Source organism: Marmota monax, unplaced genomic scaffold, assembly GCF_021218885.2.
Source record: "Marmota monax isolate L192 unplaced genomic scaffold, Marmota_monax_Labrador192_F-V1.1 WCK01_AAM20220418_F8-fsc00195, whole genome shotgun sequence".
In the NCBI taxonomy this organism is placed as follows: Eukaryota; Metazoa; Chordata; class Mammalia; order Rodentia; family Sciuridae; genus Marmota; species Marmota monax.
In genome coordinates this window covers 1,044,679-1,061,691 of record NW_026691979.1, presented here as the reverse complement: position 1 = coordinate 1,061,691, position 17,013 = coordinate 1,044,679, and the positions used below count along the sequence as shown (strand labels likewise).

Genomic DNA, 17,013 nt, shown 5'->3' with positions numbered 1-17,013 from the left:
CAGCTCTTCAAGGTCATAAGCTCTTTCCTCTTCAGGTCTAGCTATTTGATTATTAAAAAATATGAATACCTCTAAAGAGATAAATTTCAAACTGCTGCTTCTCCTAATGTTTCTGAATTTACTGATTTTGACAGGTATGGAATCAGACACGGTGGGGGACGGACAGAGAAGATCAATAAAGGCACAGGGTGGGCCGACGCGAGTGGCTTACTGGAGTAGGTGAGTTGGAATCCTTGGTCGGTGTCTGACCCGTTGCTGTTGAACTCCAGCCACAGGTGATTGGAGGTGCTGTTGAGGGTCAGCCCCATCAGCTCCTTCTTGGTGAAGGCTCCCAGGGCTCGAGACGAGCTGTCTCTTCCGTCATAAACCTAGTGAAAATTCACAGCATGAGTCCTCCTGTTCCCCGATATATTCTCATGGTAGCAATTTTAACAAGACATTCGAATCCTCAAAGACGCACTTTAATGAAGTATTCAGAAGCACTAAATCATCTATTTTTCTTTGAGCTTCATCCTTCCCTTCAGTGCTACTCGCCACAGACTCCATCCCATCCTCTCACACTGGCTACCTGGAGAGCTCTTTCCTGTTTGTGTAAAATTAAGTGAGTGTTTCTGTGCATTCCTGGGTTTTGCTGTCTCCTCTTGCCCCTTCCTCAGGGTGGAAAGGTGGGAAGATGTAGCAGGTTCCAGAGGCGAGAGTCTCGCCCAGACCCAGCTGTGTAAGAGGATGTCCCTCCCTCGTTCCCCGTCTAAGGCACGGAACCACAGCACTACCGAACCCCAGCCCAGCCACAGTTCTCAGGCCTGCAGGGGACTAGCCTTGGATTTGCTGTCATGAAAGAGTCCCGTCATGTAATAACAGCAGACGGGTCATCGTGCCTGGAACACTTTGCATGGGCCGTCTTCTGAAGTGACTGTGAAACTCAGCGGCTATGATCAGTCTCAGAAGGCAGTGCACACAGGGCTTGGTGGTGATGGGATGCCTGGGTGAGGGGCAGGGCTCCTGGAGGACTCCCCACCTTCAGGGAGCCACCTGCACCTCAGTAGGAGTGGGTCACAACACCTCCATGGGGACCCCACCCCGTGGCACTCTCTGAGCTGAGGTGTGTCTGAGGAAATGGCATCAACATCAACTCAGCCTGGTGGCCTCCTGCATCCCAGTGCAGCTGGAACACAGGGTACCATCCTCGCGCCCCTCCCTCCGGCAGAGAGCCGCCCTGTGGACCAGGCCACGGGGTGTCTGGAAGAGTGTCCAGTTTTTCCTAATTGAAAGCACCCTAACCTCTCAAGGCCATCCTCTCCATGTAGGTGCTCCCGGGCCTGGTTCCCTCCCCCTCTGCCCGCCTCACGTGGACCCTGGCTCACTCCTCCCCATCACCACACCCATTGCCCAGCAGACTATACACACCAGCACACTCATGAGAAAGAAGACACATCTAGAAGCATTATTAGTTATTTTATTGCCAGTAATTATTGTATATACAGTGTCATGTAATCATTTTCTCCCTTATTTCCTTATTAAAAGGCTACTGCCATAGGCTATGGTTTTTAAGAAGTCTCTATGACTTTAGATGGGGCTTCCATGAACTTGGAAGGCATCTGACATGCTGACAGAAGGGTTTTAAACCCCGAGGAAAATCTGTCTCAAGGAAAAAAACATCAGGTCTCCCAGAAAGGCCAAGGGCACCTGGCTAGGCCCACAGAGCTGGGCTGGGTGTGAAACAGGACTCACGGCCAGCTCTGCTCAGTCCTGGACACCACCTCCCACATGGCTGTATCCACCTGGCTCCCTCACGGGGCTAGACCTTGCACCCCACAGAGTGTCACCAAGTTGGTGGCCTCACGGTTACAGCAGCAAAGCTGAGCAGCTTGAACACTTAACTCCTTGACTCTCCATAGCAGTGGGTGGCTCTATCGTGTATGTCCACGTCACCGGTGCTTAATGCTGCCCTTGACTGAGGACACAAGATCAAGCCTGAACCAGCTTTGCTTCATTGCCTCTCTCATGGTGAGTGTGGCTCAGGATTTGCACACATCACCAAGAAAGAGCCAGGTGTGATGCCCAGGTAATTCCAGGGTAATGAGCAACGGGCCTGCTGGGTCTGCACATCTCCAGGTTGCAGTTCTCATCTAAGCAGCTGTCTCCAAGCATTCTTCCAGATGTTAGAAAGAGCCTTGGAGCCACCTGATTCACACCAGGTGACAGCCATCTGCTCTGAGGACCCTCTCAAGCTTGCCTTTAGTCAGTGCATCAGAGGGATGTGGCCCAGGGAGCAAGTGAGCAAACTGGGAAACCAGGCATCTCCGAGTGCTGATGCTGAGTTCTCACGAGATCTCTCCTGCTGCCAGGAACCATACCTCAGCTCTTCCCACACCTGCTTTTCACAATGTTTCACAAGAGCTGTTTGTCTTACATGTTGTTGGGGGGACTGTGGGTAGTGTGCATACATAACATCTTCGTCTTTGCTACTGGATCATGGCATGTGTGAAAGATTAATGTGAACAGATTTTGCTCCAAAATTAAGATAATTTAAGCACGTTTAACAGAGATATCTATTAGAACATTCTACAAAACATAAGATGGCAAAATATTTTGGCATTTTATGTGATTGACAGTTTCCCTGCAACTAAAGATTTATTTTTACTTTTTGTTGTAATCAACAAGTTCAAGCTGCTCCTAATTAAAAATGAGCATGATTTCCTTCCCTCCATTTGGACATTATTTATCAATGCATATTTCACACAGTATCTCTCATCACTCACCTGTACCAGAGAATAGTCACTCAAAAGTTTTGTGTTAAATTTGAGGCTGTCAATGAATTCAGAAAATTCTTATGACTCAACTTCATATTTTTTTTTAGATTAGCAGCAATGCTCCAGCTTCCTGACTGCAAAACACTTCTTAATTACAGCCCTTCGTGCTCTCAGCAGGAGTTTTCAGAAGACTACTAAATCAAAGGACCGCCAGGGTAAAACTGCTCTGTTAAATGATGGCTCTGCATAGTGGTGCACCTTGTACCTGAGAGGCAGCCAGGCACTCGGGTCTGTGAGCTGCTCTGACCCTGCACATCACTGCCCACGAGGTCAAGAGGGTCAGATCACCCTGAACAAAGCCACAGCCAAACAGAGCAGCCAATTTCTTAGAGCTTCAAGTGATTTGAATCTGTTGAACTGGACAGGTGTCTCTGTGTGCAACCATGTAGCTGCAAATATAACTGAAACCGACTTTAGAGGGGAAATGAGCAAGTGGCCCTCCCTTTCCAGGCATCAGCATTGGTGTGGTCCAGCTGCCCGTCTCTCCCCACGAGGAGAAGCTGGCTGGGCCAGATGACTTACAACATTGGCCTTCATTGCCCAAAGCCTGTCTCTTTCATCGTCCTGGGTCTGCAAACGCCCACCATCCTGTTCCGGGGCTTTGCAAGGGCCCCACTTTCCTGAAAGAGTTCAGGGTAGGTGAGGTCTATGCCAGAAGCCTTAGAAATGGAAGGTGATTCCAGCTGGAGATGAAGTTGTAGGAATCATGGCAGAGCTGGGAGCCTGCTGCCCGTGGTGCAATGGTCATGGTCCAACCCAGCGACGCCCTGGCTGACCACGAGAGTAGCTGGGCTTGTCCCCATCAGCACACCAGAATCCTCCAGCTCCAAACGTGACAGCCACATTCATAATAAAGAACACCTGGAGAAAGGGTTGGCCTGGGGTCCCGCAGGTTTGAATGATTTCCTTGCGTGCCGGGCATGATGTCCCAAACATCATATGTTAAATTATTTAGTCTTCAAAACAGCCAAAAAGATTGTACTGTTGCAGGGTCTTACACATAGAGAGCAAAGGCCATGCATACCAAATAATTTTCCCACAACATACTACTTATCAATGTTAGTTGGATCTAGGATCATAGACAAAGTGATTTCTAAATCCACACAGACTCTACAAAATGACACCACACTCTACTTCATCAAAGCAACTGCATAAATAAATGGAAACAAATTATGTGTATATGGAGGTAGATCAATATATACCCATGGAGGTCGATATGAGAATAGACGGATACATAGATGGAGAGAAGAATAGAGGATGGACACATAGGAAGGAAGAGGGTGATGAAGGATAATGGACTGGTGGATGGGTGATGGACAGGTGGGTAGACAGGTGATAGACGGATGGATGGTAGGGAGGCAGGCAGGTGGTAAACAGATGCACCAGCTCGGGCTTACCTTTAGCGTATCTCCTTCCAACAGCTGGAAGCTCCGCGCTCTGAGGCGGATCCCCCTGCCAGCTTCCGTCTCTATTTTATAGATACACTCATGGTTATTATCATAATTGGATGGGAAATTTGGAGACAGTAATGTTCCTTCATTTCCTTTCACACTTGCTCCACATTCAGCTAAAATAAATAGGACATTAAAAAAGAGGATTCAAAAGTGGAATTACTGATTTTAATAGATTAAAAATTCCAACATTATGATCACCCTCTCTTCTACCAATGCATGTCCCTCATCTATGCCTTTTTTTAAATTATAAAAACAGAGTAGTGGCTTACTTTTACAGCTTAATCACGGGGCAGAAAAGACATCCCATTCCCGCCTTTTCAATAGTTTCTTGGTTATTGTAATAGAACGGCCTTCCTCTATGGATGCAGCTCACCACCCTATGAAGAGCTCCCTGGCCACATCTAGGCCTGGCCCCCTCTGCCCACCTGTTTCCCCCTCATGAAATGCCCGGTCATCTCCATGTGCCGATCCTATTGTGAGACCAGCATGCTTTCCTGCTCTTGAACCTCCTGGCATCAAGCAGTGCAGTTAAGGGGGTCTAATGTCACAGAAAGCAGCAGAGCCTTCTGATGGGCCACAGCACTGTCCCGTCCACGCCATCTCAGGATGGAGACCATCCCGTGGCAATCACTATGCTCTTTCCCCTTTTCCTGATGGAAGAACAGGGCTGTTGACTTTCAACTCCAAATTCACACAAAACAAACTTCCTTGAACCACGGCAAAGCGACAATAATAAAACCCTAGTTTCTGTTGATCATGGAAAGTCACAAACCCTCAGCATCTGTTTTCTCATCTATGACTGTGAACGGTGTCAGTTAAGAACGCCTTCAGCTCTAAAATTCCATGAAAAAAACAGGGTGAAATGAAGTCACTACGCACACAGACACACATGTGCACGTGTGTGTGACAGACCCCTGGGCTTCGGTATCAACGACTTTACCAGCCATGAGCCTCCAGCAGGGTGGGTGGGGTGATGAGGACCTGGTCTTCAAGAGCTGCTCTCCATCTTCCCCCTCCGCTGCATGAGACCAAGAGGATGGAGGGAGCCTTGGAGGGATGAGGGGCAATCGAGTAGCCACGGGGCTCCCACCCAAGAGCTCTGCCTCTCTGCTGCCTGAGCAGCTGTGGGAGATGGCCCTATGCAGCCTTTCGGAGCAAGCCAAGCCAAGCCAAGCCCCCCAGGTCCAGGCCATCTGTGAGTGCCACAGGCACCGCTGCAGAGGAAGAGCTTTCTCCTGGGACCTGGGGCTCCCTGTCACCAGCTGTGGTGTCTGTATTCTCCTAGGCAGGTTTAGTTCCCTTGGCTAGTGGTGGCTGGCCCACCTACCCTTCCCTCCACACTACCAGAGATTTTTATTCTATTGTTTTGCTTCTTAGCAAACTTGCCACACGGAGAAATGTTTTACAGATTTGTGAGTGTCTGAAAAGTTTTAAAGTAGGTTCAAGCCTTCACAACGAGGCTGAGGCATAAACTAAAATAAATGGTGTTTGCTAGCACAAATTTTCTAAGTTCTCTACATTCACTCATAGTTCTCCCAGTGGTCCTATGTGACAGATCACTAAGCCTCACTTGTAGATGAGGAAACTAAGGCATGCAATGATTCACAAATCAAGGCTCTTTCCCAAGGTCACAAGGTGAACGTAGACTTGAGAGTTACAAACAGTAAGGGCTCAGGAAGAGAATGACACTCTTCATAGCCTGAATGATGCTGAACACATTTTATATCAAATTGTTCACAATAATGCTCCCAATTTATAATGATAAAATGAATATTGGTAGGTTAAATTTTCTAGAAGAGTATGTTATTAAGGACATTTAGTTGAAACAGGTTACCAGTAAGCTGAAGCTTGTGTTAGTCATCAACATATAATCATTTTTTCATAATATTCCAAGAAGAAAGGGCAAGAAAGAAGAATTGAGCACTGTAAGCCATGGAAGAACATGAAATCAAACCCAAGGAAGTAATTCTGTACATCTTTTTGTTGGCATTTAGATTTGGAGGCTCTTTTAAAGAAAATAAATAACAAATGGTAGTAACTAAGTCTACACTATGCAAAATAATAACTGCAAAATTAACTGGCCGCTTGTAACTGATACCACTCTGGAGACAATGTTGCTTCAGCTTGTGGGAAGAGAAGACAGGAGCAATAAGCCAGCCTTCTGAGCCCCCACGTCTCACTGCAGACTCACCTCAGAAAGCAAATCTGCTGCATCTGAGCAGGTATTTCTCACAATCTGAGGCACGATGGAGATTTATCAGTAAACAGGCAATGACGACTCTTTGAACCTAACTTACACATGACGACACATCTGCATGGATATCATTATTCCTGGGCAGAAAGAACCAAGATGTGTCTAAGAGCCCAAGAGAAGTTCACTAAACCTGGGCCTACACTGGAGGAGATAACCAGAGGAAGCCAGGCACTTAGGCTCAAAGGCAGGTGCTCAGAAAAACTGCAAGATTTAAGGGATCAAAAAGTCAAAAATTCTTTGAACTTGACTCAAGGGATCCAGTGTAATTCTTCATTACCAGAGCAATTAAATGATTCACTTTTTACGTTTTTTAATAATCCATTTAATATTACTTTAAGGTAAATGGATACAAATTTTCTTGATATGAATCATTTGCTGTATTATAAAGAATCCACTGAAATTTTAATTAAAATTGAATTGTTATGGAGAGTTTTGGAATGAAACTAATTATAACTAAATTAACCATGATAGAAAGGAGTCAATTGATTTTTTTTTCCTTGAATTTCTGTGTACAAAGGAGATGACCTGTGACACCAATGTCCTTCCTCTTCCTCTTGGGCTGCACCCCCCTGGGCCTGGATCAACAAGCATTGTTCACAGAGACATTGCCAGGCCCAGGATCCCTGTGGCTTAGCTAATCCTCCACAGTGAGAAAGGCCACGCCCACTGCTGCAGGCCACGCCCACCCCCACCCCACCCCACCCCCAGCGCAGTCTGCGCTGCCCACCTGCGCCTCGCCCCAGCTCCCTTCAGACACAGCGCTGGCCTCAGGGAACACAGGTGAGTCCCTGTGGCCTCAAGGCCTCCTGGAAACTGTGAGGGGCTCTTGAGAAGGCTGTGAGGTTGCCGGGAGAGTGGGTTCCGTTCACTCTGCAAGGGTGTGTGCTTTGGAAGCACAGAAATACAAAATGGCCAATCAGCAAACCTTGCCCACGACAGAGGAAGTGAGAATCATTTAAAACACAGAGTCCTACATTTACTCAGAGAAGATGTAAAATGGTATTACATTTGACCCATTTATTGTCCTATGCACATTTACTCTTTAATTAATCCTATTATTGGATTAGCTCTTAAGAATCAGCAGCAATTAAAGTTCTAATTTTTAATTTTGTTTCAAATTTTTGAATCAAGAATTTATTTACAGAAACTATGGACTCACTGTCAAAGGAAAATAATGTTTAAATAGAATTGGTCAAATGTATTAAAGCCAAATGCTTTTTAGGGTTCAAAGAAACTTGAAGTCACTATGCACTCTGCCTCTGAAATGCCTGTGACCCATTAGGGTAGCTAAGGGTCCGCAGCTTGGTGTCTGTTCTGCTGACAGACTCCATTCTCCAATCAACAGAGTTTAACAGACTGACTCCGCGAGAGGCCATCTCCCATCTCACGCACGTCTTGAAGAACTGCCTCGTCAGGTCCTCACCTGGTGCTTTATTCAGATGTGGGTGCACAGCTTTAAGACCCCCTACCTGGGAACACTCTGTGTCTAGGGAACTGAAGCCAAGTCCCGGAGGCAAATGGACCCACCTCAGCTTGCATGGGGCTGTTCTGATAAGCCTGCAAACACTTCTCAGGTGGGAGCACAGCCAGCCTCCCCATAGGTGCCCAGCTGGGCCACCCACTGGCCACAGGGCAGGCTGACAGGCTGTGGTGGTGCCGTCAGTCAGTGTGACTGGGTCCTGCCACGCACACCCAGCCTGGGGCCGGATCAGCCTCACACTGGAGGTAAAACTTCCCTCCAGTGCATCTCAGTGCTGTCCACTGTAATGCTGGGCTGCCATGATCTGGGGACTGTGAGAATCATCATGGAGATTTCCTGGGGACACTTATCTTCCTTAAATCTATTCTCTATCTTTTGCCCTGCTTTCCAACCAAGATGCCACAAAGTATCTGAAATGTCACAGAATAGGCATTTTTGTTATTATCAAACAGTCATGCAGTCATGCTCCTCAGCCACTCAAAAGTCTCTGGCCACAGTGAGGCATGGAGAACAGGAATGGGAGAGGAGATCCAGGACTTGCCCCGAAATGGTCTTCTGTAGCTTGTTTCCCCTGGGCAACCTGAGGGTGGGGTATGTGCTCCATGGCCTGACACGGAGCTTGCCCTGAGCAGCTGTGTCAGACGGTAGGGGACGTCTGCTGCTGTATCCACGTTGGTGAGACACCAGCCAGGTCCTTACTGACCAGGTTGAACCCTGGACCAAACCTTCTCTGAAGGTGCACCTACTGTGGACATGTACTCACGTCACCAACAATCCTTCATTTTGACATAAATCATTTAGGACAGCTTTCTCTGCCTTGCAGCTAAAGCAATCTTGAATGGTACTTGGGTAATTAAACGCTCAGAGGTGCCACAAGAGAGATCTTGAGCACGTCTAGAGGAGATGAACAGCATGGGGTATATGAGATACATCATCATAAACAAACAATTAGATAGAAAAAGCCCAAGAGGAGTAAATGCAAATGAAAAGAAGACTTCTCCTCCATTTAGGAGTGAACTGGAAAAGAGGGAAAGGGTGGCTCAGGTGTTATCCAGGAAGTGTGGTGAGAACCTGTGGATTAGGAAAATGAGGGGGTGCTCACGACTCGGTCAACATCCTAAGGCCACCTGCCATCTCTTGGGTGGACTTGCAAATTTTGGTCATGGACAAATCATGGCTATTTCATAATTTTAAAGGAACACAGAATATTGCTGAATCAAGTTTTCTAGATCTAAAGAGAAGCTTTAAGGGAGGTCACCTGGTTCCTTGGGTGAACAGGTGGTCTCAGGGTGAGGTGGCTCACCTGAAAGCAGCTCTCAGCCTGGGGAAGACCAAGACACAAGGCAGCTTTGATGGCACAGGCAGCTCCCAGGGAAGACGGAAGACTGCTTCTCCACAGTTCAAAAGTGGGTAGAGGGGTAGTGGGGTGCACTTGGAGGACAGGAGTCCTCGTCCTGAAGGGAGGGGCCAGCCCTCCATGTAGGGGTGCTTGGAGACAGGCACGGGGTAGGAAGGAGAGCCAGGGCTCTGTGGTGGGGGACTCGGTTGCAGCAGAAGCATGCTGAGTGGGAGCCCTGGGGGACCTGGGCGTCTGGCCCCTCCAGTGAACGGAGGACCCCGTGTTGCAGGGTTGAGAGCAGTGCCCAGGGTGTGGGGTAGGGTGATTCACCAGGTTCTGCTGAGGGACAAATGGGTTGAGGTCTTGGATGTGGACAGTGCCTTCTGTCCAGAGTGGACAGCCTGTGTTTCCAGGGCTGGTGGGCTCCATCCAGCAGCCAGAGGCCCAGCCCAGGAGAGGAGCAGGAGAGTACACTGGGCCTGGACACTGTGACTTGGGTGAGCATGACCTGAGCGCTGGGCACAGGTGGGGTCCTTCAGAACCAGGAATGAAGAGGGGTAGGCAGTGGGGGAGGAGGAGGGACACACCCACTGTGCCAGCTGGTGTGTTTTGAGGCCATCAACAGCACCTCTACTTAAAGGTATCTTGGCCAGGTGGGCTGGGAGGAAAAATCAAGAGGGTTTATAGGGTCAGAGCCAACTTAGGTCCCATATGTGGGTGGTGGTTAAAAGCGGGTCCCAGCTTCACAGCACCTTAGGAGCTCTGCGCCCTTGGGTGAAGTTCTCAGATTCTTTGTGTCCTAGAATTCCCATATTTAAGACAGAATGACCATAGACCTGCTCACTGCATACAGATTAAATAAAATACTCATGCCTGCCCTCCAGGAAGCGCTAAGGACCCATTGCTGCTATTCCAGGTCTAGATATTGTGGAATATTCTAGACAACAGTGTAACAGGCAGAATAATGAGAAAGGCAGTGCAAGGTAATGAATCTAGATAAAGCAGAATGACAGCAATGGACAGGGTGACCGCAGACCAGCGAGCGCCACGTGTTCGGAAGCTTGCAGGATCTCACTGAGGGAGGGTCGTTTCCCGGGCCTCCATCTGTCTCTGGCAGGCCTGTCTCACCTGGGGATCGGGGTCCGGGCAACTCTGGTAACACTCAGATCATTCGCACAGGCTGTGCTTCTTTCAAAGACAGTTTTCAAAACCTGCCTCCAGTTCTCAAGTGAAAGTCACAACAAAGTGGGAACTCTGCTCTCAGGAGAGGGTGGCCTGGCATGAGGGTGGCCTGGCACGAGGGGGAGGTGGTGTAAGTGGGTTCCTGAACCTGCCTGACGGCTGCCGCTGGATGGAAACCTGAAACTGCCTGGTGGTTGACTTGCACGGTGTTCCTAAGTCACGCTGAGGGTTGGAGAGACGGGGGCCATGAGGAACCTGGGGGTGACGCGATGACATGCTAGACCTTCCCGTGTGTAGCCAGATCTTATTCCCAGGGTGACCCCAGCTGCCCCGGAATGTCGAATGAGATTAGTCCTCATGGACTCCGAAAGCACAACACCAGTGTGATCTCTCACCCACCTCTGCTTCTAGGCCTTTTTCTCTAAGTTAAAGGAGCAGGAGGCAAAACCCACCATGTGCCCAGCATGGCTGAGGCCAGTGCAGACCTCTGCCTGAGCTGGCGATGGGCCTCCTGGCCATGGTCAGCACCTTCCTGCAGCCAGGGGTCAAGGGGTCCCTCCAGGCCCTCAGAGCAGCACAGAGCCAGCCACCCCTGAACTCCACCTCCGACCAGCACTCCCACCCAGCACGAGCCTAGGACGTGTCTCCAAGTACTGACAGGGAAACTCCTCGAGTCCTGCCCTCTCTAGCCTGGGGCCACCTGACAATCCACAGCAGGCCCACGTCAGAGGCTCAGCGGACAGGAGGCCAGGGTGCTGTTCCAGATGGTCATCACTGCTCTGCCAGGAGAGTGTCACTTCCAACCAGTGTGTTACCAGAGGCCCCTCTGTTCCACCTGGGCGTCTACCTTATTATTATTTCCCAGATTACTTGTATACACATGTACCTGTACTTTCCCTCCATAAATATGCTTGACAGATGATTACGTTCACTCTTGTTCAGTCGTAAATTTTAGAGCTGAAAGGGACATCCTTCACAAGACAACTCCACAGTGTGGGCTGGGTCCAGCCTGGGCCCGCACCTCCCTGTCCACCCCACTCTGCTTCCTGGCTGGGCGGAGCCCTGTCCCCACAGATGAATGAAATGAAAGCGTGTGACCACCTACCCACACACCTTGGCAGAGGTGCACTCCACACACGGCGGCCCCCACCCAGGCAGGCAAGCTTGGTGGCACCTTCTAAGCGGTATCCCGGGAAGCAGGAGAAGGTCAGCGAGTCCCCCACGCCAAAGTGGAACCCGATTCTGCGGCTGAAGGCAGGGACTCCAGGGTCGTCACACGGCTCCAGGTCATACTCTGAGACAGGAGGAGAGAGAGTGAGCATGTGGGGTTGGTCCATGCCACACGGGGACCTAACAACTCAGCAAGAATTGAAAGAGGTCTTGTTAAAAATATGAAAACAGGCAGCTGTTTCCAAGCTCCGCTGTGCTCCGGGGGGTTTCTGTCCCTTGCACTAGGAGCTCTCCTTTGACAAGTGGTGTGAATACTAATATTTTTAAAATTCAGACACGTAACACTGTAAAGTGAAATGACCCGCTTCGGAGGCGCCCCTTGGAGAGTGTGGGGCGATTTGACTGATACTTCTGCCGACATCAGTTTCTGCGCTGCTGTTAAAGGCGCTTTGCAACCAAGGAGACACAGAGCGCAAGAGAAAAGCCATGTGCAGCGTGGGTTGAGGAAAGCTCCCGTGGCCCATTTCACCTCTCAACCTGACCCAGGAATGTATAGAAAATATTCTATAAACTAGAAATTTCTATAAACCACCCAAGAAGAAAATGCTGACACAGTTTTCTAAAAGTCCTTATGCTGGCACGTTGCTGCGCCCTGAGGGGGAGTTTTCAAGATAGTGGTGTTGATAACAGCCCTTCCCGACCCCTCCAGACCTCGGTACATGGGCGAGGTGCTCTGGTTGATGCTGATCCCTGGGTCTGTTGTGAAGTCTGGGTTTTCACTAACTGTAAGTCAGACAGAGTATGGACAGGAGCCTGGATGGAGCTTCCTGCTGTGCCTCAGTATGAGACGCCGAGAGCAACCCTTCATCAGCGTTCTCCATATTTTCCAAATCTGAGTCTTTTTCACTTTTACCACTTGTCTGGTTGCTTGTTGGCATGTCATCGCTGGACTGATGCCACAACCCCATCCAGGGGCGTGGGGTGCTCTTCCCACGCTCCGTCTCCTCCTCCCTGAGCCTGCTGGTCTTCCGTGGGGCTGTCAGATAGTCTTTGTCCTGCTCTGCCTTTGGGTGAAAACCTCCCGTAATGCCTGTGTTCAGACTACTCTGGCCATTCTTAAAATGTAACTAATTTGACCTTATTTTAGTGCAACCCAGGAAGAAAGATATAAATGATATCCAGAAATTGCACTCAATAAATACCTATTGAAAAACTATCACGTACAAAACATAATGATCCACTAGGAAACACTAAGATGGTGCCGTCTGGGGAACTTCACCTCCCGTCTTGCTGAGGTCCTCCTTCTATGTGAGATGTACTACACCTTCTCCATTCAGATGGGACCTTTCACGCAGTTTCTTTCCAACCCACTGAAAAGTCTCCCGGAATGAGAGAGTGATTTGGTATTACTTTGCGATAGACTATTATATTATGCAAAGAAACATCGCTCTGCTGGCTCTGCTGGGGTTCTTGGCTTGTGTATGTTTAATTAGTGTAGATGATGGCCTTGGAGAGCCACCTGCCTGGAGAGAGAGCCTGGTGCGGAACCGTGAGATTAGATGGTGCCGGCTTTACACCCTGTTGGGTCATGGAAGGATGCTCCTGTCGATCACTAAGCAGTTTCATGATGTGCATTCGCACTGTTTTCATCCCTCATCTAGCACAAGGAAAACGCCTGGCCCTCAGGATTCCATCTTCCCTCCAACTGCGTTCGTCCTTTGTCTGTGGCCATGCTCTCGCTCACTCCCCGGGTTCAGAGGCGTGGGCTGCAGTGCCACCTCAGCAGGAGACATGCTACAAGCCAGCTCGTGACACGCCACCAGGCCAGCTCCTGGCTACTCTCAGCACTAGACCTTTGAAGGACTGAATGTTCCCTGTATCTCCATCATCTGTCCTGTGTCCCCTTTGCCATCTGTCACAGCTCCCACAACGTCACTGTGACCCACAGCTGCCCCACCCCAGCCCTCTGTACTCATCCTCTCAGTGGGTGTGGGAACCTCTGGGTGATCTCTGCTTCCCTAAAAGATCTCCTTCCCCGAGTTTCCACAGTACCCATGGCCCTCCTGACCCATGGCCCCATCTTCCATAGGAGACTTGGATCCTCACCTCCAACAGCAGAGAGCTGAGCCCAGCTGTGACCCGGGGCCTGTCTCTTTGCACCTTATACCTGCCCAGCATCCTGGTCCTGTGGCTTCAAACCAGCCGACACTGCTGACTTTCAGGCACGTTTCCTAATTTGAGCCTATCTTATCAACTCAAGACTCTCCACGATCTCCTTTGGGAGTATACCTTAATTTTTCCAAAATAAAATTACGTATTTCCTCCAAACCTGCTTCCCTTCTGTGGTTTCCTTGTAACACTGCATGTCACTTACCCAGCCTCTTCTCTCCAGCCTCCCTGCAGTTCACACACACAGTCTGACCAGTTCTTCTCCAGCATCACCACCGGTCTGAGCCTTGCATCTGGCCTGACAGATGCTACTGAGGCCTGCGCTCCTTAGGAGGCTCCATAGAGGGCCCACCTGTCAGTCTCTGCTCTCACCCTTGTGAAGCCTTCAGGGCACATTCAGAATCAATGCGCAGTGGCTTCTGAGTCCTGCAGGCCAACCTGGCTCCTGGCCCCACCCTTCCCTCTCAGTTCACGGCTGTAGGGGCCTTCTTGTGCCCTTGTGGCCCCTCCCAACACTGCAGCCCCCCAGGAAGCCCACCCCACGTTGTCCCTTCTCACACACATGTCCTGGCTGTCCAGTCCCAGTGAATCAGAGCCCCTCCCTGGAATCTCTTCAGGACAGTGTCTTTTCTCCTGTCCCCGTGGACCTGCTTATTGCTCTCTGTGCCCCTGGAGGCTCTGCACTGTGCCTTGGTCCCCAGTGAATCCAGGCTTCTCATCTCCAGCCCTGGACTCCCGCCAGGCTTCATCCAGCGGCTCAGCCGCACTTGACAAGTGGAGAAACACATCCCAAGAGCAGTGAGCTCTGCTCTGTGGGGCACTGATGGTTCAGCAGTGGGAGCAGCACCCCTCTGAAATCTCACGGGAGAGGGAGACAGCCACGTAGAAAGATGAGGTTAGGAATACACAAGTTGTGCTTAATGATGTGATGTGTTCTCATGTTGAAATCTGTGCTCCATTCTCACAGTGGTAAGGAGAAGGCACTTGAGAGGAGGCCGTGGGGGCTCTGCCTTCACGGATGGAGAAGGGTCCTTGTCATAGGTGCCGGTCCTTGGTGAGGAGGGTCCTCTGGCCCGACCTCCTCCCTGGCTGGCCCTGCTGCTGCCCTCCACCTGGGCTATGGTGAAGGAGCAAGGGGCTCTTGCCCGAGGCTGAGGACCATTATGTGAACTTGCCCCCACCACACCTACCCAGGCTTATCTTCATGACTGTGGCCTCAGATGTCCCCTGCACAGCAGGAACTGGACTGGGACGACATGGGGGAAGGAGCTGTGCCGCTGGGAGACGGGAGCAGGCCCTGTGCAACCGGGACCACAACGGGCTCTGGGGCCTGCAGAGGTCTGAAGGAGACACATGAAGAGAGAACCTGCACGCAGCGTTGGGAAGTGGCCACGCTCTCATGGTTTGAGGAGAATGACCGTGAGCTGTGTGAATTAACTGAGAGTTGGCATTCTAGAAGCAGAACATGCGGGAGCCGGGTCGGGCACCAGTGTGCACAGACAGGGGCCTGACCCTGAGTGCCAGGGGCACCCAGCTTGGCATGGGCATCTCCGGAGGCACCTCACTCCCCAGTGTTGCCATCAGCCTCTGCAGGAGCAGCCAGGACACTCCACAGGGAACTGCTGTGTGAACGCAGCTTCTAGAAAGAAAAGCGACTGCACTGAGAGGAAGCGTCACAGCAGAAGAGCCCAGGGAGCCATTTCCCACACACACCAGGGAAGTCCCCCGAGGGGCCAGCCCTTCCTCTGTGTAATGAAACTGCTACCTATGTGGTCACTTGAAAAACAGACACCATGATATCAGCATCACCTGTGAGCGATTACCACCCCATTTCCAGGCAAAATCTTTCCAGATGAAATTGCGTCTTTAGCAACGCTCAGGAACTTATTTCCCATGAAATGGGATTTGCTCTAAAACCATGCCGTGTGGCTGTCCTGGTGGGGTGGCCACTTCTGTAAGTTTCCTGTCATTTTCCCTCCGTGGCATATAAATGAACCGCAGGTGTCCAGACTGAGGCTTTGGCTTCCGCAGCCAGGCGTATCCTGAACTCCCCTGCAGAGCTCCGTAGACCTAGCAGAGATCGCTGGCCCGCAGGTGCTGCTTCCTTGATTCTTGCTTAGAGTCATGGGAGAGGCCGTTCCCACTGACACCCTGAATCTCGCTAACTTCTATGATTGGAATGCATCCCCCCACTTTCGCGTCCTGGAAACCTGACCCTGGCATGGGGCACCGGGTCTTGGGTCCTTGTGGAGGGGATTAGGTCATGGGCTGCCCAAGTGGATGGACTCAGCCACTGTGGCAGGCTGGTGGGGCAGGCGTGCTCTCCACGGTCGGCCATATGAGGACAGGCTTTGTCCCTGCTGCCTTCCTCCACGCAGTGATGCAGCACCTGGATCTGGAACCCCAGGCTCCACCACGGTGAGGACGGAATTCTGTTCTCCATCCATTTCCCGTCTCAGGTCTTCACTGCAGCACAGAGAGACGGGGGGGCACTAATCGCAAGGCGCTCATGCCTGCCACATGCTGAAGGCAAAAGACTAAGAAATGGATGGGGTGAAACTGAGAAAACCCCGTGGACCCGAGAGAGGCCCCAGGGCCGGGGCACAGCCTGGTCCCACCTCCTGCTCCCTCCAGGGGGAAGTCCACACAGCTCAGGTTGGCTCAAGGTGCGAGGACGGGAGGAAAGGAGTGGTGTTCTCATGGGGTACTGATCGAGTCCCACGCGGGGGAAAGATACGGAGAGGGGGATTTAGGTGTTAGCATTAAGAAGATTTAAGGCTTTGATCTACAGAGGAGCCAGTCTCATGATCACTGCTGATTATAGTGAATTTCCAAACCAAGTTTTGGAGCCAGTTCTGGAAACTCCACCGAGGCAGGGAAATGGTAGGGACAGACGAAGACAGGAGACAATGGTCCAGGTTGGAGGAAGGCCTGGGGCAGCTGTTGAAGACGGCACTGCACTCCATGGAGCATGACCGCCCCGCAGCGTTTGGCAGGTGGCGGCCAAGTTCTCAATACAGGTAGGACGTGGTCAGCCCTGCAGGGCAGAACTGGGAGCAAGCAGAGGCCTTCCGTCAAGAGGCCTGTGGAGTACGGGGACAAGCGGATACCCAATACCGCAGCAACCAACTCACAAGTGCCACTGAAACTTA

The 17,013-nt window shown here is 50.7% G+C and overlaps 1 protein-coding gene across 2 annotated transcripts in view; it reads right to left on the bottom strand.

Moving 5' to 3' along the window:
* Positions 1-17,013, bottom strand: part of Csmd1 (CUB and Sushi multiple domains 1) — a 1,167,250-nt gene that overhangs the window by 284,171 nt on the left and 866,066 nt on the right. For both annotated transcript variants that reach the window (XM_058580132.1, XM_058580135.1), the window contains exons 19-21: positions 11,628-11,816; positions 4,211-4,380; positions 212-368 (exon numbers count right to left, since the gene is read on the bottom strand). In XM_058580132.1, the coding sequence (XP_058436115.1) occupies positions 212-368; positions 4,211-4,380; positions 11,628-11,816 (516 nt within the window). The remainder of the gene's footprint in view (positions 1-211; positions 369-4,210; positions 4,381-11,627; positions 11,817-17,013) is intronic.